The sequence below is a fragment of the Zeugodacus cucurbitae genome, chromosome 3, assembly GCF_028554725.1.
Source record: "Zeugodacus cucurbitae isolate PBARC_wt_2022May chromosome 3, idZeuCucr1.2, whole genome shotgun sequence".
NCBI classification, from domain to species: Eukaryota; Metazoa; Arthropoda; class Insecta; order Diptera; family Tephritidae; genus Zeugodacus; species Zeugodacus cucurbitae.
Window position 1 is genome coordinate 46001007 of NC_071668.1, and position 21040 is coordinate 46022046.

General features: G+C 35.7%; 1 protein-coding gene across 2 annotated transcripts; it reads left to right on the plus strand.

Moving 5' to 3' along the window:
* The first annotated feature begins 10319 nt into the window (after window positions 1–10319).
* On the plus strand, window positions 10320–18075 carry LOC105219976 (uncharacterized). Of its 2 annotated transcripts, XR_852258.3 has the most exons (3): window positions 10320–10910; window positions 14288–14618; window positions 14684–18075. XR_852258.3 is itself a non-coding variant. In XM_054227163.1 (2 exons), exon 1 carries the CDS (start codon window positions 12353–12355, stop codon window positions 13277–13279), a length of 927 nt encoding a protein of 308 aa, XP_054083138.1. In that variant the 5' UTR covers window positions 10957–12352; the 3' UTR covers window positions 13280–14618; window positions 14684–18075. The 2 variants fall into 2 exon arrangements, 1 of the variants encoding a protein (XP_054083138.1); XM_054227163.1 differs by lacking the exon at window positions 10320–10910 and having other exon boundaries at window positions 10957–14618.
* Window positions 18076–21040: the final 2965 nt, after the last annotated feature.

Genomic DNA, 21040 nt, shown 5'->3' on the forward strand with positions numbered 1-21040 from the left:
CTAGTGTTTGATAACGAACGCTGCATATTACATAGGGCAGTAAGATTATTTTTAGAAGAGGAAAACATTGAGACACATGTAACCACCCCATGGCACAAAACAGGTAACTCTGACATCGAACGATTACATGGTACATTAAACGAACATTTGAAAATAATAGAAGTAGATAAAAGCAATAATGAAGAAGACATAAATGACAAACTTTTCAAAATATTTAATTCATATAACAATACAATACATTCAACAACAAATATAAGACCAATTGATTTTATAATTAAAAATTATGATAAACAATCGATACAAAAATTATCTAGAAAATTCGAAGAAGAAAAAATTAAAAAAATTACTCAGATTAATCTAAAAAGACACCATGAACCAAATCAGTTGGATAATGTAGTAATTAACAGAGAAATTGCAAAAAATAAACCTAAATACAAACAATTAAATAAATATGAGCGTAATGGTAACTATGTGGTAGATACATCAAATAAAAGAAGAACAAAATATTATAAAACACAATTAAAGCGCAAATACAAGTTTCAAAACGAATGAAAAAAGAAAAATGTACAAAGAAATAAAATGAAATTGAAATTTTCAAATACAATTATGAATTCATTAAAAACATAAATTACTGAAAGATGAATTAAATATGTCAAAAATGATTAGAACTTATTTAAGAAAACCAATCACAAATGTTAAAAACGATTAGAAGTTAATTTAAGAAATGTATGAAAAAACTATTTAAAATGTTAAACACGATTATAAATTGAAAATTGTTATATTAAGAATTTGCAGAGACGCAAATTTCTTGAGGGTGGAGGCGTTACGTATCACATCTTATTACTATATTCCTTACGTTTATACATCCTATTATCATACTCCTACGCTTTACAACACTGAATCCTTAACTCTACACTTAATTTCTCTCCTACTCCATCCTCCATTCGCTTGTAAGATCTAGAATGTAAGCTTTTCATGTAACTGCAACAGTAGTTCTTATTTGGAATTGACCGAATAAAAAGCCACTTCATATCTATATATATAAATGATCAGGATGACGAGTGGAGTTGAAATCCGGATGTCTGTCCGTCCGTGCAAGCTGTAACTTGAGTACAAATTGAGATATCTTAATGAAACTTGGAACACATGTTCCTTGGGACCGTGAGAGGGTTGCTTTCGAAAATGGGCAAAACGCCCACAAAATGGCGAAAATCAAAAACACATAAAGTGTCATAACTAAGCTGTAAAGTTATAATAGTAAAATTTGGAATAAAGGATCGCACCAGGAAGGGGCATATTTGGATGTAATTTTTTTGGGGAAGTGGGCGTGGTCCCGCCCCCAAATCGGCTATTTATATATATCTCGCAAACCAATGAAGCTATATAAACCAAACTTTCTGCAGTCGTTTTTTTTAGCCACTTAATACAGTCCAAAAATTAAAGAAATCGGATAATAACCACGCCCACCTCCCATACAAAGGTTATGTTGAAAATTACTAAAAGTGGGTTAACTCACTAACGAAAAACGTCAGAAAAACTAAATTTCACATAAGAAATGGCAGATGGAAGCTGCACTCAAATTTTTTTACAAAATGGAAAGTGGGCGTTGTGTCGCCCACTTATGGGTCAAAAACCATATCTCAGTAACTACTCGATCGATTTCAATGAAACTTGGTTTGTAATAGTTTCCTTACCTCCCAATAATATGTTGTGAAAATTGGCCAAATCGCTTCACAACCACGCCTACCTCCTATATACCAGAACTTTGAAGACAATCTGAATCGTTTACTTTACAATATATAAAGTAAGCACAAGTGAAGATTACCGTGGAGAACTTTGTACAAATACTATGTTAATAGTGTGGCAGCCCCATTCTAAAAATCGCCGAAATCGGACCATAGGTTTTTAAGGCCCCATATATCGAACACGAGGACCTCGGTGCTTCTAACCTAATATTATGGTTTCCAACTTTCAATGGACTTTATACAATATATATGACGAATATGTAGGTCAAATTGTGTATTATATAATATTAATTAAGTTAAATAAATAAATTGCGAGAGTATAAAATGTTCGGTTGCACCCGAACTTAGCCCTTCCTTACTTGTTGGTTTATTGTTTTTAGATAACTCATTATGGGCTTCACGGTAAGAGCATTTTTTAGGAAACTTCTAAGGAGATGAGTTGCTAACGGAAATTTTAAATAAACATTTCACAAAATAATGTTTAACCTTTATTTGCTCGGCATTGTAAACTTACGTTGGCGGTCGGAAGTCTACATTTGTAACAATTATGTATTTGTATGGAAAACTATGTCAACACATGAACAAAAACACTGGCATGAAGAGTTTTATACTTGAATGCATAATTATTAAGTAATATATGATTTTTAGATACATAGTTAAGTTGAAAATGTTTAAATATCATTCTTGGTACAACAATTACCCAAAGTATATGTTGTGGCATGTGTGTCACACGCAGGTTTTTTACACCAATTGCAAATCTTGCGTGTGACTTTACGTTTTCCAGCTTCACAATTTTTACAACGAACAGGGTGCATAGGTTGAAAGTCGTTAGAAATATCAGGCAAGTGGTTCGCAATAGTGTCGGAAACTGGAGAACTACCGAGTGCCATTTCAATAGACAGGCGTGTTGGAGCATGACCTAATACCCTTGGATTTTCAGAGCGCTGTTCAATTGCTGTCATGAAAAGCTGTTTTGCAAGGCATCGCAGGAACTTTCGTCGTTTGTCTGTTTGTTGGATATGGTCGTTGTTTTCCGAATATACAATGAATACGGCTAGAGCGCTTATATCTGGCATGTTAAAAAACATTGCTAAAAGCCAACGCAAAGTTTTCCGTTTAGTGGAATATGCAGAAAGCATTTTGTCCATTGCATCGACGCCTCCTTTGGTAGCGTTGTAGTCAAGGATATACTGTGGCTTGTTGTTCTTCTCAGGTACAATAGCAGTTGTCAAGGGTGTACTGAATAGTAGTATAACAGCTTTTCCCTTTTTTGGCACGTAAGATACCAACTCAAATTTTGATTCGAGAAAGCCAAAAATTGTTGACTGTTCTGCTCGTTTGCGGTCTACTTTCATTTCATTTGGCACAAATGTTTTGTTTTAACGAACAGTACCAAGAAGGGAGAGCCCTTTCGACATCAAATGCCTAGCTAGATTCAACGAAGTAATAAAGTTATCACAGATTATGGTTCTTCCGGTGTTTTGCCAAGGTTAAACCAGTCTTTTATGCCATACTTTGCAGGCGATATGCAAGTAGTTGTTCGTCAACTGTTATCTCTCTTGATGGTTGATAGTAGCGGCGAAGATTGTTGTTCATTAGAGTCCATAATACAGAAATTTGAGCAGCCTTATCGATTGCTAATCGAAAAGCTCTAGTACGCTCATTATCAAACCGAATGAACCGCAAAATTTCCTTGAACCGAGATTTAGGCATTACAGCACGGCAGTAACAAACTGCTTCTGTACTCCACAATCAATGTCTTCATCGTTAGACTTATTAATTAGAACTTCTTCGAAGATCGATGGTTTCCTCCCAAATCAAATACACTTGACTCGATGAGTCTTTTGATAGCATGAAATGGGCCAACAGCAGTCCCACGAAACACATTATGAGTACTCAATCGAATTGCTTGATTAGGCAGATTGAAAAGTCAGGTAGTGTTGTCTTTTGAAACCAGCGAACCAAGACGCTGTTCATCTGCCTCCTCTTCCTCGAAATCCATCTCTTCATCGTTATCTGCTTCAAACAATACGCCTTCTATTTGCTCATCGGATCGAATATCGGCTTCTTCAAGTACCATTTCGTTTTCAGCATCAGATTCTTCGGGGTTTATACAAGAAGGTACGTAATCCAGGCCCTCTTCTGCTTTTCATCAACCTCACTCAATAGATTCTCAACATGGTTTTGAAGCTCTTCGTAGCCTAGCCTGTGTTTACAATTTTCTTTTATATCATTTGTAGACTAACCGCCAGGAGATGGTCATTTTGAAAAGTAAAGTCTGGGGGGTGCTGTAAACTATTATTTTACGTGTTAGTAGCCAAAGTTGCTTAGACTTGATTTTTAGGAAACTACTGAAAATTTCGGACCATGTTGTTATGACAATTTTTTTTAATTCAACTTTCTCTGCAAAAATGCTACAAAAGTACACTACCGAGCACATAAAGGTTAAGTGTGTATATTATATATGCTGAATTGTTTAAATGAAATATGTATATGATTGTATTTATTAAAAAAAATTTAAAAATACCCTTGTTTTCAGCCTCTGAAACCCATCTAACCCCTTAAATAATATAATGTCAGTCAATGAATTATGTTCTTCGAAGAGACATCTTCATTACATTTGGTCGGCAAAAGATTTTTTAAATGCTTTTCAAGTTAAGATCTCTTATTTTAAATCACTTGTCGAGGAACACCTGCTTTTCTCCTATTTTTATACTCTCGCAACAGAGTTGCTAAAGAGAGTATTATAGTTTTGTTCACATAAAGGTAAACTAAACGAGTTAGATATAGGGTTATATTTGTATATCAAAATGATCAGGGTGACGAGCAATGTTCAAATCCGGATGTCTGTCTGTCCGTCCGTCCGTGCAAGCTGTAACTTGAGTAAAAATTGAGGTATCTTGATGAATCTTGGTAGACGTATTACTTGGCTCCATAAGAATGTTAAGTTCGAAAATGGGTGAAATCGGACCACTGCCACGCCTACTAAACACAAAGTGTCATAACTAAGCCATAAATAAACATATAAAAGTAAACTTTTGTATAAACGTTCCTACTTGGAAGGGGCATATTTGGATGTAATTTTTTTTGAGAAAGTGGGAGTGATCCCGCCCCTACTTAGCTTTTACGAAACTCTCAGGTCGTTTTATTCAGGTATTTCCTTATACAGTCCAAAAATGGAGGAAATCGGATTATAACCACGCCCACCTCCCATACAAAGGTTGTGTTGGAAACTACTAAAAATGTTTTAATTCATTTGTAAGGAAAACCACCAGAAACTGTAATTTCCATTGTAAAGGTAATGGTAGAGAAGATCTGCATTCAAAATGATATACAAAATTTTAAATGGGTCTGGTTCCGCCCACTTATGGGTCAAAAACCACATCGCCGAAACTATTCGACCAAAATCAATGAAATTCGGTACATAATATCTTCCTAGCTTCCCAATAATATGTTGTGAAAATAGTTCAAATCGGTTCACAACCTGCTTTCCATACACCAGAACTTTGAAGTCGATCTGAATGATTTACTTTGCAATATATAAAAAAAACACTATTGAAGATATCGGAACAGAACTTTGCAAAAATACTGAATCGCCCTTGTAAAAATCACCGACATCCATCCAAAAGTTTTCAAGATCCTATACATATATCGAATATGAGGACCTCAGTTCTTCCAACAAATTTTATAGAAAAAATAGGTAAGTCTTTCAGATGTTTTGAAGAAATTAAGAGGGAATATGTTTATTCTCTATGGAGGATGGAGTCATATGTATGTAGAAGTTCACGTAAGTGAGGAAAGTTTCTGACTGCCATTCACTTGGGAGTGGACAGGAACGATTCTTTTACACGTGGCTCAAGCAGCTCACGACTTCCGGTCTTAGACCAAGTATCCTCTGGGTAGCCAACAGACATCCGTTTGGAGGCGAACTATAGTGAGAAGGCGAATCCCGCTTAAACGGTTGTGCGTAGGGTTTGGGACCCACCACATAAAAACGAATAGCCAATGAATAGAAAGCAACAGCCTCGGACGAGACACCCCTCTTTTGATGCCGACCACAGCAAACGTATAAAGGACTATGATTTAAGGGCATGCACCTGGAATGTCCGGACCCTTAATTGGGAAGGTGCCTCTGTCCAGCTGGTTGATTTCCTCGTAGGGGTAAAGGCTGACATCACCGCAATCCAAGAAATGCGATGCACGGGACAAGGACGGAAGAAGGTGAGTCCTTGTGGCATCTACTACAGCGGCCATATAAAGGAGCGCAAATTCGGTGTGGGATTCGTGGTGGGAGAGAGACTCCGTCGTCGAGTCCTGGCATTTACTCTGGTATCTAGCCACAATCCGCATCAAAGCGAGGTTCTTCAACATATCGCTGATTTGCGCCCACGCCCCGAAGGAAGAGAAGGACGAAGTGATCAAAGATACCTTCTATGCGCCTCGAACGTACCTATGAGCGCTGCCCCCACCACGATGTCAAAAGCGTGCTTGGCGATTTCAACCCTAGGGTGGGTAAAGAAATTGTTTTTGGCACAGTCGGAAAATTCAGCCTCCATGACGAAACATCACCAAACGGTCTGAGGCTGATCGACTTCGCCGGGGCCCGAAATATAGTCGTCTGTAGTACTAGATTCCAGCATAAGAAAATCCATCAAGCTACTTGGCTGTCCCCGGATCGAATCACTCACAACCAGATCGATCATGTTGTGATAGATGGACGACATGTCTCCTGTGTTTTTGATGTGCGTACGGCTCGTGGTCCCAACATCGGCTCGGACCACTATCTTGTAGCAGCTAAGATACGCACCCACCTCTGTGTAGAAAAGCGCACTCGTCAACAAACTCAAGGAAGGTTCGATATCGAGAAGCTGCAATCACAACCGACAGTCGTACGATTTTCTACTCGACTTGCACTCCAGCTCTCTGAGAGCACTCATCAGCATCTCGGTATAAGGGAACTGTGGGATGGCATATCAAACTCCTTAACCGAAACCATTGGCTTTCGGAAAAGGAAAAAAAAAAAAAAGATGAGGATTGTCGTCTCGCAGTGGAGAGAAAACAGACTGCCTACCTCGCAATGTTGCAATCGACCGCAACACGAGCGGGATGGGAAAAATACCGAGAGCTGAAGAGCGAAGCGAGACGCATTTGCAGACAAAAAAAGAAAGAGGCTGAAATGCGTGAGCTGGCTGACAGGGTAATGCTCGAAAATTTTACGAAAAGATCCGGCGACTAACTGAAGGTTTCAAGACCGGAGCACACTCCTGTAGAACCCTCAGAGGTGACCTAGTTGTTGATGACCAGAGTATACTGAGTTTGTGGAGGGAACACTTCGCCTGCTGAATGGCAGTGAAAGTACAACACCAGGAGATGGCGAACCCGATTCCCCGATGGAACAGATGTTCCATTGCCCGACCGTGAAGAAATTAGAATGGCAATTACCCGCTTGAAGAACAACAAGGCGGTGGGGGCCGATGGATTGCCGGCCGAGCTATTCAAATACGGCGGCGAAGAACTGATAAGGTGCATGCACCAGTTTCTTTGCGGAATATGGTCGGAAGAAAGCATTCCCGACGATTGGAATCTCAGTGTACACTGCCCAATCCACAAAAAGGGAGACCCCATAATCGTCGCCAACTATCGTGGGATAAGTCTTCTTAACATCGCTTATAAGGTTCTACCGAGCGTACTGTGTGAAAGACTAAAGCCCACCGTCAACAAACTGATTGGACCTTATCAGTGTGGCCTTAGACCTGGAAAATCAACTACTGACCAGATATTCACCATGATCCAAATCTTGGAGAAGACCCGTGAAAACAACAATTTGTTCAATTAAAAGAATCCCGTTTAAATGAAAAGTTTGTTCAATTACAGGAATCACGCTTATTTGCACCATTTGGTAAATTAAGCGATTACGTGGAAATCAAAATTTGAAAGTTGTTTTGTCTTATTAAATAGTACTATATTTAAATATCCAAAATTATGAAATCGATATGATTAAAATTTCAAAAATGTAAAACTTTAATCGCGTTTATCTCAAAACTCGAATTGTGAGGTCAGTGAACACGATTTCTTGAAGTTATGAAGCGATTCTGGTGAAAAATTCCCACACATATTTTTTACAACTATTTTTCGAGTCAGTATATGGCGAAAATTTGACCACAAAAGTTAGTTTTTTTTTGTTCAAAATCTATCAAAAATTCAGATTTTAATCTCTTCTTTTTTCCTTCGTTCATTAACAACAAATCTTTTTGGTTTGTTGATTTGGATGAATCATTAATAAGTTATGATGTCCATGGCAAGAACCTTTTTTTGAACACTTCATGGAAGATGAGGTAACAACGTCTAAGCTTTCGGAATTTGTAAATATTAACTTCACAAAATACTGTTAAAACAAAATTGTAAATATACTAATGTTTTCAACCTCTTAAACCGACATAATCCATACATATGTACATATACTGCATACAAAACATGATCAGTGTATGATACATGATGTACCATAGCTGCATGATGTGAGAGCTGCAACGGGTACATCATTTTCGTGCATACTCGTACGTCCACTCTGATTTTGTTTGATCAAACTTTTCAGTATGAATACATGTATTGACCGCTAGGAGACATATTCAAAAAGAACGAGCCTTTCGCGACACTCGAACCGCAAGCATATATGCTTGTTTTAACAGAGTGCCGAGTTGACACTCGTTTGTGAACGAGCTGGAACTCTAGCCCGATCGTATTGAAAGTGATCGAGTTACACACGAATGTGCACAAAATTTTACAATATGTATGTATGTAATCGGCAGTCATGCTATTATTGCGTATTGATTATCAACGATTAGTGGTTTTGTTTGTTTTGGTTACTTTTTATTTTATTATATTTTATTTATTTCTTTTTCCTGAAATTTATGATTTAAAAAAATCAAAATATTTAAGTGCAATGAAATGTTTGTTTTTTATTTATTATTAGTTAATTAATAAATGAAATAAGTTTTGAGTGAATTCTATTCTTAAATTGAATTATTATTTTTTAATATGTATTATGTACGTCTAATTTTCAAATTATTCAATTAACGAAGCTAACTCAGAACGCGACATCCCGACGCCAACATACATACATATAGTGACGAACATAAGTATTGGCACAGCAAAATAATAATAAGTTTTAAATACAAAAAAAAAATCCTTAGTTAGGGCGAGTAATTATCAATTACTCATTTTAGCGAAACAGAAGTATTGCCACACTCTATAAAATTATGCTATTTCGTTTAATTTTTATTAATTATGGCAATTCTTTTTTAAAGTATAACGGTATACTTAACCACATGCTTTTATTTTATAGTTAAATTTTGATTTACTTTTATTAAAATGGGCAGCAAAAAATGTGAAACCAACATATCTCAGCGAAAAATAATATTATATTTGCAACTATACGGAGTATTATTCAACGTTTCAGAGGTACTGCATCTTTACAAAGCGAAAAACGAACAGGCAGGTTCAAGGTTTTAAGTGATCGTGAACGTAGCCAAATAGTCATGAAAGTAAAAAAGAACCCCAGAATATCATCCACACAAATCGCTGCGGAAGTTAAGGAAGAGATGGGAAAAGATATCCATCCAATAACGGTCCGCAGGACACTGCTTGAAGCTGATTACAGTTCTCGCGTAGCTAGACGGAAAGCTCTCATTTCGAAAACGAAAGCGTTTAGCTTATGCGAAGAAGTACATAAGCAAGCCAAGGGACTTTTGGGACAGTGTACTCTTCTCAGATGAGAGTAAATTCAATATATGTATGTATTTCAATCTGATGGTCGACAAACTGTATGGAGAAAGCCTAACACCGAACTGCAAAAAAAAACCTTGCTGCTACTGTAAAACATGGCGGTGGAGGGATGATTGTGTATGGTTGTATGTCCGCTGTAGGTGTCGGCGAGCTGGAATTCATTGACAGCATTATGGACAAAATATATTATATGGATATTCTGAAGAGAAATGTAAAAAAAGTGCCGAAAAAGTGACTTGCCAGATTCACTCACATTTCAACACGATAATGACCAGAAGCATTCTGCTTATGAAGTACACATGTGGCTGGCACATCATATAAAACATACATTACCGTATCCCCTTCAATCGCATGGTCTAAACCCATATAGAACATTTATGGGAAGAACTAGATAGGCGCGTTAAGAAGCGATAAATATCAACAAAGGCTGAGTTGAAGTTGGCTCTAATGGAGGAATGGAATATTGGGACAGAAAGGACACAAAAATTGGTTTCAAACCGGCTGGAAGCAGTCATCAAGCAAAAGGGCTTGGCTACAAAATATTAATTTTTTATATTATTTAATACTTTATTTTCGTTTTGACAACCATAACCTAATACTTTGTTCTTGTTTTCTTTATATTTGTATGGAGTGAGTGTACCAATACTTTTGTTTCGCTAAAATGAGAAGTTTTTTTTTTTAACTACCATTAAGTAAATATGAGAGATAATTAAATGAAATAAAATTGATAATTACTCGCCCTAACTATGGATTTTTTTTTTGTATTTGAAACTTATTATATAAGTGGTAAAAAACAGTGCTAAAGTCAAAGTATCTTGCTGTGCCAATACTTTTGTTCATCACTGTATGTGTGTACGTATGTTTATTTATTATTCTTTGGTCTTCGAGTGCCACTCGAGTGTGTTGATCACAATCAACACGTGTACGACACACCCCAAAATATAATATAAGTTATTTCAAGTGGCTCATCCACAGATGGAGAACTCACACGTGGCTTCAATGAACAAAATACTTATCTCTCGCCAGCCACTGCGTTGGTCGCTTGATGCTATTATTAGTGCAGCAGAAGGTATTGAGAAGATAAGGAAATTCGTTATCTCACGTCATCCACTGCATTGGTCGCCTTATACTATTAATAGTGCAACAATGCAAAGTCATGTAGCTAATAGTAAACATAGGCTCTAGATATACTTTCCTTTAGATTTAAGTTTTAGTTATAAATTGTAGCTCATAAGGTGCAGCAGTAGCTCACCAAATTATAATAAAATAAATAAACAAAATAATAAGAATTGTTTAACTTATTCAACTGGCGCCCAACAAGAAGGATTGGAACCCTACAAAAACGGAGTGGAACATAATTACTCTAAATAAATAAAGAAGCATGTAAGTAGAGTGCTTATTCGACAAAAAAATCGAAATAAATAAAAAAAATGTTTTGCTTTCAAGAGAGTTATTAATATAATCTGTGCGAAAGATTAATTAATTTTCATAAAATATTAAAAAAAAATATTCGAGTGACAGTGAATTAGAGTGTCCAAATTGACCTTATAAAATGTCGATCAGAGAATCTGAAATAAGAGCGCTTGTCGAGCTTGCGGTTAACACTGCGCTTGCAAATCAAGCTCACATTTTCGAAAAAAGAAAATAAAAGCTATAGAAAATAAATTTTCATTAACCGTAGCCGAAGTAGAAGTATTTAAAGATGCTGAAATAGTACAAGGAATAAGTTGCGATGAAACATTAGACATGGTAATGTCACTACCTGACTTCGAAGGGAAACAAGAGACATATGCATCGCGGCGCAAAGCTGCTCATATGGCTTATAAAAGTTTTGAGACTTATGTGGAGAGTTCTAAACACTACCAGGCATTAGGCATTATTAGAAATAAAATAAGGGTATCCGCTGATATGATGCTGTCCTCATAGGATACACCACTTACTTTTAAAGCAATAATTAATAGACTAGACTATAGATACGCTGACAAGCGTCCTATTTATCTTATTGAACAAGAGTTATCGACTCTGTGACAAGGAAACTTGTCAATAATGCAGTTCTATGACGTTCTATGACGTAAGTTAACGCTCTTTTTTAAGAAAACTATAATGACATACGAAAGCACCTTAGCTGCTTCTCTAAACGAGAAATACAGAACAGATGCATTGAGGATATTTATTTCAGGTACGAAAAAACCCTTAAGTGACATTCTTTTTGCGGCACGCCCAAATGACCTGCCATCAGCATTAGCCTTAGCTCAAGAAGTTGAGTCTAATCATGAACGTTCCAAATTCGAAAATAATTTTGCAAAGAAGAAAAAGCTTTTTGCTTGGAAGAAAGAGCCCATCGAAATGAATATCGAGAACAAAAGGTTTAGATTCAGACTATAAATTGGCAGACAAAAATCTCAAAATTGAAGCCCATTGCCAGAACAAGATACACCTCAACCGATGGACATTGACGGTTCATTTCGAATCAGACAGTCTGAACAAAAACCAAATAGAGGTTTATCTCCTTATGTACTGCAAGGTTTACGCTACCAAAGCAACAAAGAATAAATCATCTTTTACGAAATAAGAGCAAACATGAATTAGAAGCGAATGATATTAGAGATGAAATTTATCAATACGATGAAATACATTTTTTAGAAACCATTAAACCGTTAGTAGAACTAAAAAATGTCAAAACAGAAAACGATTATGATAAAGCATCAAGAGAGAAAGAACGCTCCTCAGTAAAATATGAATGTGCAACTGAAATATTTGAAACAACGAAAATAAAAGAAGAATTCATTCACAAATATATAGTTGAAGAAGAATCTTCCGCAGAAATGAATGAATCAAAGACTAAAGAAATATCAACCGAATTAAAGAAAAAAGTAATAATATCAATGGATCGCATAAAAACTAAAACTGAAACAGTGGTTAGAAGCGCTAAGCGTGGACATCCGAAATTAGTATTTAATAGGTCATCAAAGAGAACAAAGCGTCGAAGAATAGCTCAGCTATCGAAAATTGACGAATCTGCATCTATGGCTTTACGTTGCAAGATGCTAAGTACTGAAATGTGCAAAGCTAACATTGATGAAGTCCTATCACTATTTATAGAGACAAACATGAGCAAACATCAATATATACTTATTAGAACTTTTGCTACAAGCTACAAGCTACTTTCAATGGCTAAAGCATCAAGCTATCCCGACAAAATAAGTGTGAGTGAATCGCAGGCTGAAGTTGATTTGCAGAGCTTGGTTGATCACACGGCTTCGCGGATTATCAGACTGCAGAATGATGTTCTGGACAGCATTGGATGTGATTTGGATGATAACCTAGTTTTAATTGGGAAATGGGGATTTGACGGCAGCACTGGACATTCAGAATATAAACAAAAATTCATGAATAACGATATGAACGATACCAGCCTTTTTGTTACATCATATGTGCCACTGCAACTTAAAATGGTAGGAAATGATCCTAAACATCAAAAAATAATTTGGAAGAATCCGCGACCGTCGTCAACACGCTACTGCAGACCAATCAGATTTCAATTCCAAAAAGAAACCTCTCAATTAGCTGTAAATGAAGAAAAATATTTTAAAGATAAAATTGAATTGCTAAAGCCAACGATATGTACAATATCTAATAATAAAATTATAGTTGAACACAGTTTACAGCTTACAATGGTTGATGGAAAAATCTGTAATGCCTTAAGTGAAATATCATCTTCTACATATGTGAAGCGAAACCAACAGAGATGAACCATTTGAAAAAATGTTTGGAAAAAAATGTTCATGAAACACGTTTTGAGTTTGGATTGTCTCCATTACACTCTTATATTCGCTTTTTTGAATATTTTTTGCATTTGTCGTATAGACTAGACCTGAAGAGTTGGCGAATTTATACCTCAGAAGGAAAAGAATGCTTTCTGCAAAGAAAAATTAAAATTCAAAAAGACTTTCGCCAAAAAATGGGACTTTTAGTCGACAAACCCAGAAGTGGAGGAAGTAGCACCTCAAACGATGGTAATACGGCTAGAACATTTTTTAATAACCCGGAATTGGCAGCTGAAATTACTGGTCTGAATGAAAATGTAATAATGCGATGTTTAACATTGCTGCAATGCTTGGCATCAGGCTACAAAATCAATGTAGACAAATTTGCAGAGTATGCACTAGAGACTGCCAAACAGCTAATCCATTTGTATCCTTGGTACTATCTACCACCCACAGTACACAAAGTGTTAATTCATGCCCCAGACATAATAAATCATGCTCTTGTGTCCATTGGAGAGTTATCTGAAGAAGCGGCAGAATCTAGAAATAAGGATATCAAAATGTTTAGAAGGCAACATACCCGAAAGATATCACGGATTGCTGCAAACGCAGATCTAATAAATAGATTGCTTTTAAGCTCAGATCCCTTTATTACAGGTCAAAGAAAACTGCCATCTTGTAAAAAATCAGCACTTTTAAAATCTACATATTAACTTTTAAATGACACAATCTTATAAATATTATTTGTTATCTTTTTTTTTTCTTAATTAACTTATTAAGAATATATATGTGTAACTGTGAGCGGACAGGAATGAACCGTTTCCTTTTCCCCTCAAAATATTATTTTTTTTATTATATTAATAAAATTAAAAAGTTTAAAACCGAAAATAAAAAAAATATTAAAACTTGACCCGATCGTTTCTATGGGAGCTATAGGATATAGTCGCACGATGTGGCCAATTTTTTCACAGCATATTTAAAATATTTTTCTAGATTTTTGGTAAAAATTTCATAACGATATCTCAACTAGAAGTATTTATGGCCGCGGCTCCATACAACCGGATCCACTGTGCAGCGTCTCATGCTCCTCGCCTCGGCTAATCCGACTACTCCGCCTGGTGATCCAGAAAATTACCGAACTGCATCAAATACGCAACCGCTGCTTCGGACTTGTCGAGTACCATTATTTCTTCGTTTTGAATTTTAAGACCTTTCATATCTTAAATATAGTCTTAGATATAAAGAGGCAAATTTTATTAACTGAATGCCAACCATCTCTGACACGGGATGCAGAAATGCAGATTCTGATGCACCTCGGCGAAAGGTAAAAATATATAGTTTGTTTTCTTTTGACAATTATCCTAATTACTTCATAATCTATGTTCGCAGAAAAAGGGCTGCGAGAAGATTTCTAGACATCGCAGGAACAAGCATAAGTGAAACTTGTGCGGCGTTTGTAGAAAAAACTCGGAAGCAAAACTCCACCGCCCTGCACCTTTCTTCATTAGCAGCAAAAATTACAGAAGCCGGTCTTCCGCCAAACGTGGTGAATGATATAGAGGCCAAGGTATCGACTTTAGTGTTTGGCGAGATTAACAAATTTTATTCCCCAAACACACCATAACCCAGTAAAAAATCTTTGGATTAATACCAAAATCTAGTAATATAGGAGTAATTATGTACTTGTTCATTAATTTCGAGCATTAAGAGAACATCAAAGCCATTTTCGTTAGTTTTTACAAAAATCGTTTGTTTCCACTCGTTTTAATACGTTTTGGAGGAATAAAGGAGGTTTATAAAAAAAGATAAATCGTAAGGCCTAATCATAACTGTTAATTGTTGTGAAATTCTTTTATGTTCTATGTTTTCAATCAACGCGTGAATGTGAATCAAGTGTCGCGAATATATGTAAAAAGTTGTTATACGGGTAAAAAGTGACTAATTATAATATAAATGTATGTAATTATTTATAGAAAATGTGTGAATATATTTAATCTTAAGACAATTAGTGAAAAAATAAATTGAAAAATAGTCTACAGGTAATCGAGAAGCTTCTTATGAAGAGGCGTCGGAACCAAATGACTATCTAAACTAATATTATAAAGGAGAAAGATTTGTATGTATGTTTGTATTGTATAAACTCGAAAACTACTGTGCCGATTTCAAAAATTCTTTCACCATTAGAAAGCAACATTCACCCGAGTAACATAGGCTATATTTATTGCTAGAATCTCAACTTTCTGGAAATAGTTCCCAGGTGAGGGTAAAAAATATTAGAAATATACAAAACCGTGCGAAGCCGGAGGGGTCTGCTAGTTTTTAATAATTGTACATAAAAAGTTTGCATTTATAATAAATGCTGTAATGAGTTTCTCGAAATTCTAAAAACTGATGGGGAAGTTCCACCATCTAAAGAAACACTGCTAAAAACTGAGTATACATATTGGTCCAGCAAAACAAAAATTTTCAACTTCTGCTCTTTTTTGTGCTCTTTCTGGAGACAAAAAAGATGACTCCCTCTGCTCTCGTTTCGGAGGTCAAAAATAGCTCGGTTTGCTTTCCATTTGGAGTTTAAGATGAGTAATCCCTCGTAAGGACATGGTATGTTAAAAACGAGTAATAAATGCATGGGCCTCTGAGCAATCCATGGACCTCTGAGTAATCCATGGCTCGCAAGGGAGCGATCTTATATTAATCTTTGGATGATCGGATTTTTTACATTTTCCTAATACAATGATTCGCGTATTGTTGTTATTTTTATGTTAAAATATAAATTATTTTATAAAAACATTAATTTTAAGAACATTTAAATTTAAACAAGTAAGGAAGGGCTACCGAACAGAACATTTTATACTCTCGCAAATTTATTTATTAAATTTTATTAATATAACACACAGTTTGACCCATATATTCGGCATAAAGTCCAATAGAATAACGAAAATTATCTTATATGGTATATGAGGGCTGATGTAATTCCTAAACCGATTTCACTCATTTTCCGAACAAAATTGCACTATATACAAGACTATATGCTCACTTAATTTTTGGACTGTATAATGAAATGGCTAAAAGAAACGACTGCAGAAAGTTTGGTTTATACAGTTTTTTTGGTTTATAAGATATATACAAAACACATTTAAATGTGCCCCTCCCTAAAGCGATCCTTTGTACCAAATTTTACTTTCATATTTTTAATTATGGCTTAGTTATGACACTTTAGGTGTTTTCGGTTTTCGCCATTTTGTGGGCGTGGCACTGGACCGATTTTGCCCATTTGAAAGCAACCTCCTCAGGATGCCAAGGAATATGTGTTCCATGTTTCATTAAAATATCTCAATTTATACTCAAGTCATTGCTTGCACGGACAGATGGACAGACAGACGGACGGACAGACATCCGGATTTCAAAAGGAAACGGAAAATAACCACGCCCAACTCCCATACAAAGGTTAGGTTGAAAATTACTAAAAGTGGGTTAACTCACTAACGACAAACGTCAGAAGCACTAAATTTCACATAAGAAATGGCAGATGGAAGCTGCATTCCCATTGTTTTACAAAATGGAAAATGGGCGTGGCGACGCCCAATATGGGTCAAAAACCATATCTCAGGAACTACTCCACCGATTTCAATAAAACTTGGTTTGAAATAGCTTAGTACATCCCAACGATATGTTGTGAAAATAGGCCAAATCGCTTCACAACCACGCCTACTTCTTATATACAAGAACTTTGAAGACGATCTGAATCGTTTACTTTACAATATATAAAGTAAGCCCTAGTGAAGATATCGGTGCTGAACTTTGCACAAATACTACGTTTATAGTGTGGCAGCCCCATTCTAAAAATCACCAAAATCGGACCATAGGTTTTCAAGGCCCCATGTATCGAACATGAGGTGCTTCTAACCTAATATTATGGTTTCCAACTTTCAATGGACTTTATACAATACGAGGGCTGCTATATATATTTCTGGCCTAGGCAACACTAAGTGTTGCTAGGTGCAATCTGACATTTCCATTGGAAAGTTTGACATTTTTTAGCATAACATCACTCAGAACGTTTTGTCATTTAATCGTGAATTGTTTTATTTACTGGGAATTAAAAAATTAAACTCGGCCAAAAAATGGAATTAACACGTGAACATTTTCGTGCGATCATTTTTCACAACTTTCGACGTGGATTATCGCGACAGGAGTGCATCGATGAACTAAAATCTTTGTATGGCTATGAAGCACCATCCTATAGCACTGTGTAAAACTGGTACAACGAATTCAATCATGGCCGACGCTCGCTCAAAGACGAATTCCGTGAAGGTCGTCCAAAAACAGCCGTTGGACCAGAAAACATCGATGCCGTACGTGAACTGATAATGCAAGACCGTCATGTAACATACCTTCAGATAGAGGCATGCCTATGCATTTCTCCCACCAGCATACATTCGATATTGCATGAACACCTGGCCGTAAAAAAGGTTTGTTCTCTTTGGATCCCGCACAATTTGACAATCGCTCAAAAAAAGGCCCAAAAATGTTCGAAAATTGGTTTGAGCGCACGCAAAAGTGTATAAATCTTGATGGAGAATATTTTGAAAAACAATAAAACCATTTTCGTTGATAAATATTCATATTTTCATTATTAGGCCAGAAATATATATAGCAGCCCTCGTGTATACTATATGACGAATATGTGGGTCAAATTGTGTATTATATAATATTAATTAAGTTAAATAAATAAATTGCGAGAGTATAAAATGTTCGGTTAAATGGGCATAAGTACTTATTATAAAATAAAAAACATAAAGTATGTAAAATGTGTTTACATAACATGTCGTTTTACGATAGTGGTGTTTTAAATCAACATTAGTTTGTTTTTGTGTGTGCTTATTTCATCTATTTTTCTACTTAAGCTGTCCGATAGCTGTACAACTGTGAGGTTGTTTCGAATATTTCCTTTTTTAAATGGAAAGTAAACATTTACTGAAACTATTACACATTAGCAATAAGAGTAATGTTGATTTTCCTAGTGATGTGTTGAACACATAGAAAGCGACAAGCGACGAGCGACATCTGTCAAATATTAAAATACTCGCGTTCTTATGGGCACAGATTTTTGGACAACAGCACGACTACGCGACAACAGGCTTGTAGTAGTCGTTGTCGCCAAATTAGAAATGTTTCTAATTTTTCCGACGACAATGGCCGCTGTAGAGCTGTGTCTAACATGTGAAGTGTAAAATTATTCAAAGTTCTCACAAGTATGACGTTATTTTGCCAGCAGAAACGTAAATTAGCTTTGATATATCATTTATAACAACAATCGATTATTTAAAACAAATAAATCGCCAATTTTTACATTTTTTCGTAAATAATTTCACTTTAAACTAAATATGTAAATTTTATTGAAGTGAAAGATGTTAGTACGGCAACAATGAAATTGCTGTTTGATATGTCGCTGCCGTCTTCAAAATGTTCAAGACGCTGGCTTCAAAGCGACATTTGTGGTCAGCTGTCGCTACGTCGTGTTGTGTCGTCGTCTTTGTGTTCAGCACTTGATGATTCGGTTGTTGCACTGCACAGATTCGGAAAGTGAGGTAAGAAGTACTAAGAAATATTTGTGCCAAGTTTCGTAAAAAAATCTGAGTGCTGCTTCCTTTTGCTATTTCTTCTGTAAAATTTATCCTTCCTTTTTTCCATATCTTTATTTATGGCTTAGTTATGGCACTTTATGTGTTTTCGATTTTCGCCATTTTGTGGGCGTGGCAGTGGTTCGATTTTGCCCATCTTCGAAAGCAACCTTCCTTTGGTGCCAATAAATAAGTGTGCCAAGTTTCATCAAGATGTCTTAATTTTTACTCAAGTTACAGCTTGCACAGACGGACTTACGGACGGACGGACGGACAGACAGACATCCGGGTTTGAACTCCACTCTTCATCCTGATCACTTTGGTTATATATCCCTATATCTAACTGGTTTAGTTTTGGGTGTTACAAACAACCGTTATGTGAACAAAACTATAATACTCTCTCGCAACAAATTTGCTTCACATATAAAAATATTTTAATAACCGACACAACAAAAAACTTAGGTTTACTTGAAATATTAAGAAGTGTGAAATATGCTCAAAAGGTATAGAACTTAAAAAATAAACCGTGATAACTTTTTCTAAAAACGAAGAATTTGGAAACGGATTGGATTAAAATGTGTAAGAAGATGAGCCAAAATATGTGAATTAACTCGATTTTGACTTAACTTGGCTTAAGATGTTATAATATTTTGCCACAGATATAAAGAATTATAACTAAGCCATAAATAAAGCTATGAAAGTAAAATTTGGAACAAAGGATCGCAGGGAGAGAGTAGAAGAAACCATCACTAAAAGATTTCGAATAACAATGTAAATTGTAAATGTTATTTGGTGTCATGTATTACAATTAATATTTTCAGTTGTTTAAAGACATCCAAATTTAGGCCTGCTAATTTCTCAGCATTCGAGGCCATGACCTCCATACTGTGTTTTTGTACCAGTATTGTATATATTAATTGCAATACCGACTTCTTAAGAGCACCTTGATTGATTCTCTGTCTCGTCATATTGATCATTACAACCGTTAGGTGCTCTATATATTTTAAAATTTATTTAAGAAAGGGAAAAATCCCTTGTAACTGCATTCCACTATTTCCAAATGCAATCTATGAACACTATATTAAATACATATTTACATTTTTATTTACATTTCACATACATATATTCACAAATTGGTGATAAGACAATAATGGCTTTAAGATTGCTCACAGTTTCACGGTTCGCAAATTCACAAATCTTACCCGCAGAAACTACATTGACAACACTCCAAGTTAATGTAAGTAGAACAGCGATATTCCTTATGGAGTTCATTTTCGTTACAACCCACTATTTAGTATATATATATATATATATATATTGTATAGAAGTTATATACATATAGAGATAATTATATAAAATATAATGATGAGAGCACTGAATTTCACAAGCGTCGATTATCAACGGGATTTAAATCCACACTGATGGAATCAAACAAATACGCTGGGTATATAAGTTGCATACATACGTACACGAATGCACTCGCTTCGTGGTTGACACATTTATGAACACACAAACGTATGTATATATGTATATTTAAATAATCATTTCATAAATATCAAATTGACATTGTAACCTTTTTTATTTATTTGTAATTCCCTAATAGAAATGGCTCATTAAATGTTGTAACATAATTTCCAGGAAGTGAAGAGGTCATCTTACTATATTCACCTATGCGAATTATATGTTGGCAGCTACTCCCGAACTAATTTTTTATAAATGTATCATAATGGAACTTTAAAAGTCACGTCATGAAGTCAGAAAATTCCCGTAGTAGGAAGTAAATGGCACGTTGGAAATATGGCAATATAAGTTAAATAAGCGCTCTTTGGCAATATTGTGGCAATATCAGCTGATTGTGAATTGCGTAAACATGCCATGAATGTCAATGAAATTGGTCTGGCATATTTGCAAGATTGTCGTAAAATAAAATTCGTAGGCATGACTTATGCCTGATCTTTGCAACGGAATGGAGGTCTATCTCTGCTTCCATCAGCGGGTACTGCATCGAGCACTTTCAAAGCTGGAGTGTTTTCGTCCACTCGAACAACATGACCAACCAGCATAGCCGTTGTCTATTTATTCGCTGAAAAATTCGTCGTTTAACTCGCACAGTTTATTTGAT

Excerpts from the sequence above, each read along its gene's own strand:
- LOC105219976 (XM_054227163.1), top strand. The coding sequence starts at position 12,353 with ATGAATGAATCAAAGACTAAAGAAATATCAACCGAATTAAAGAAAAAA.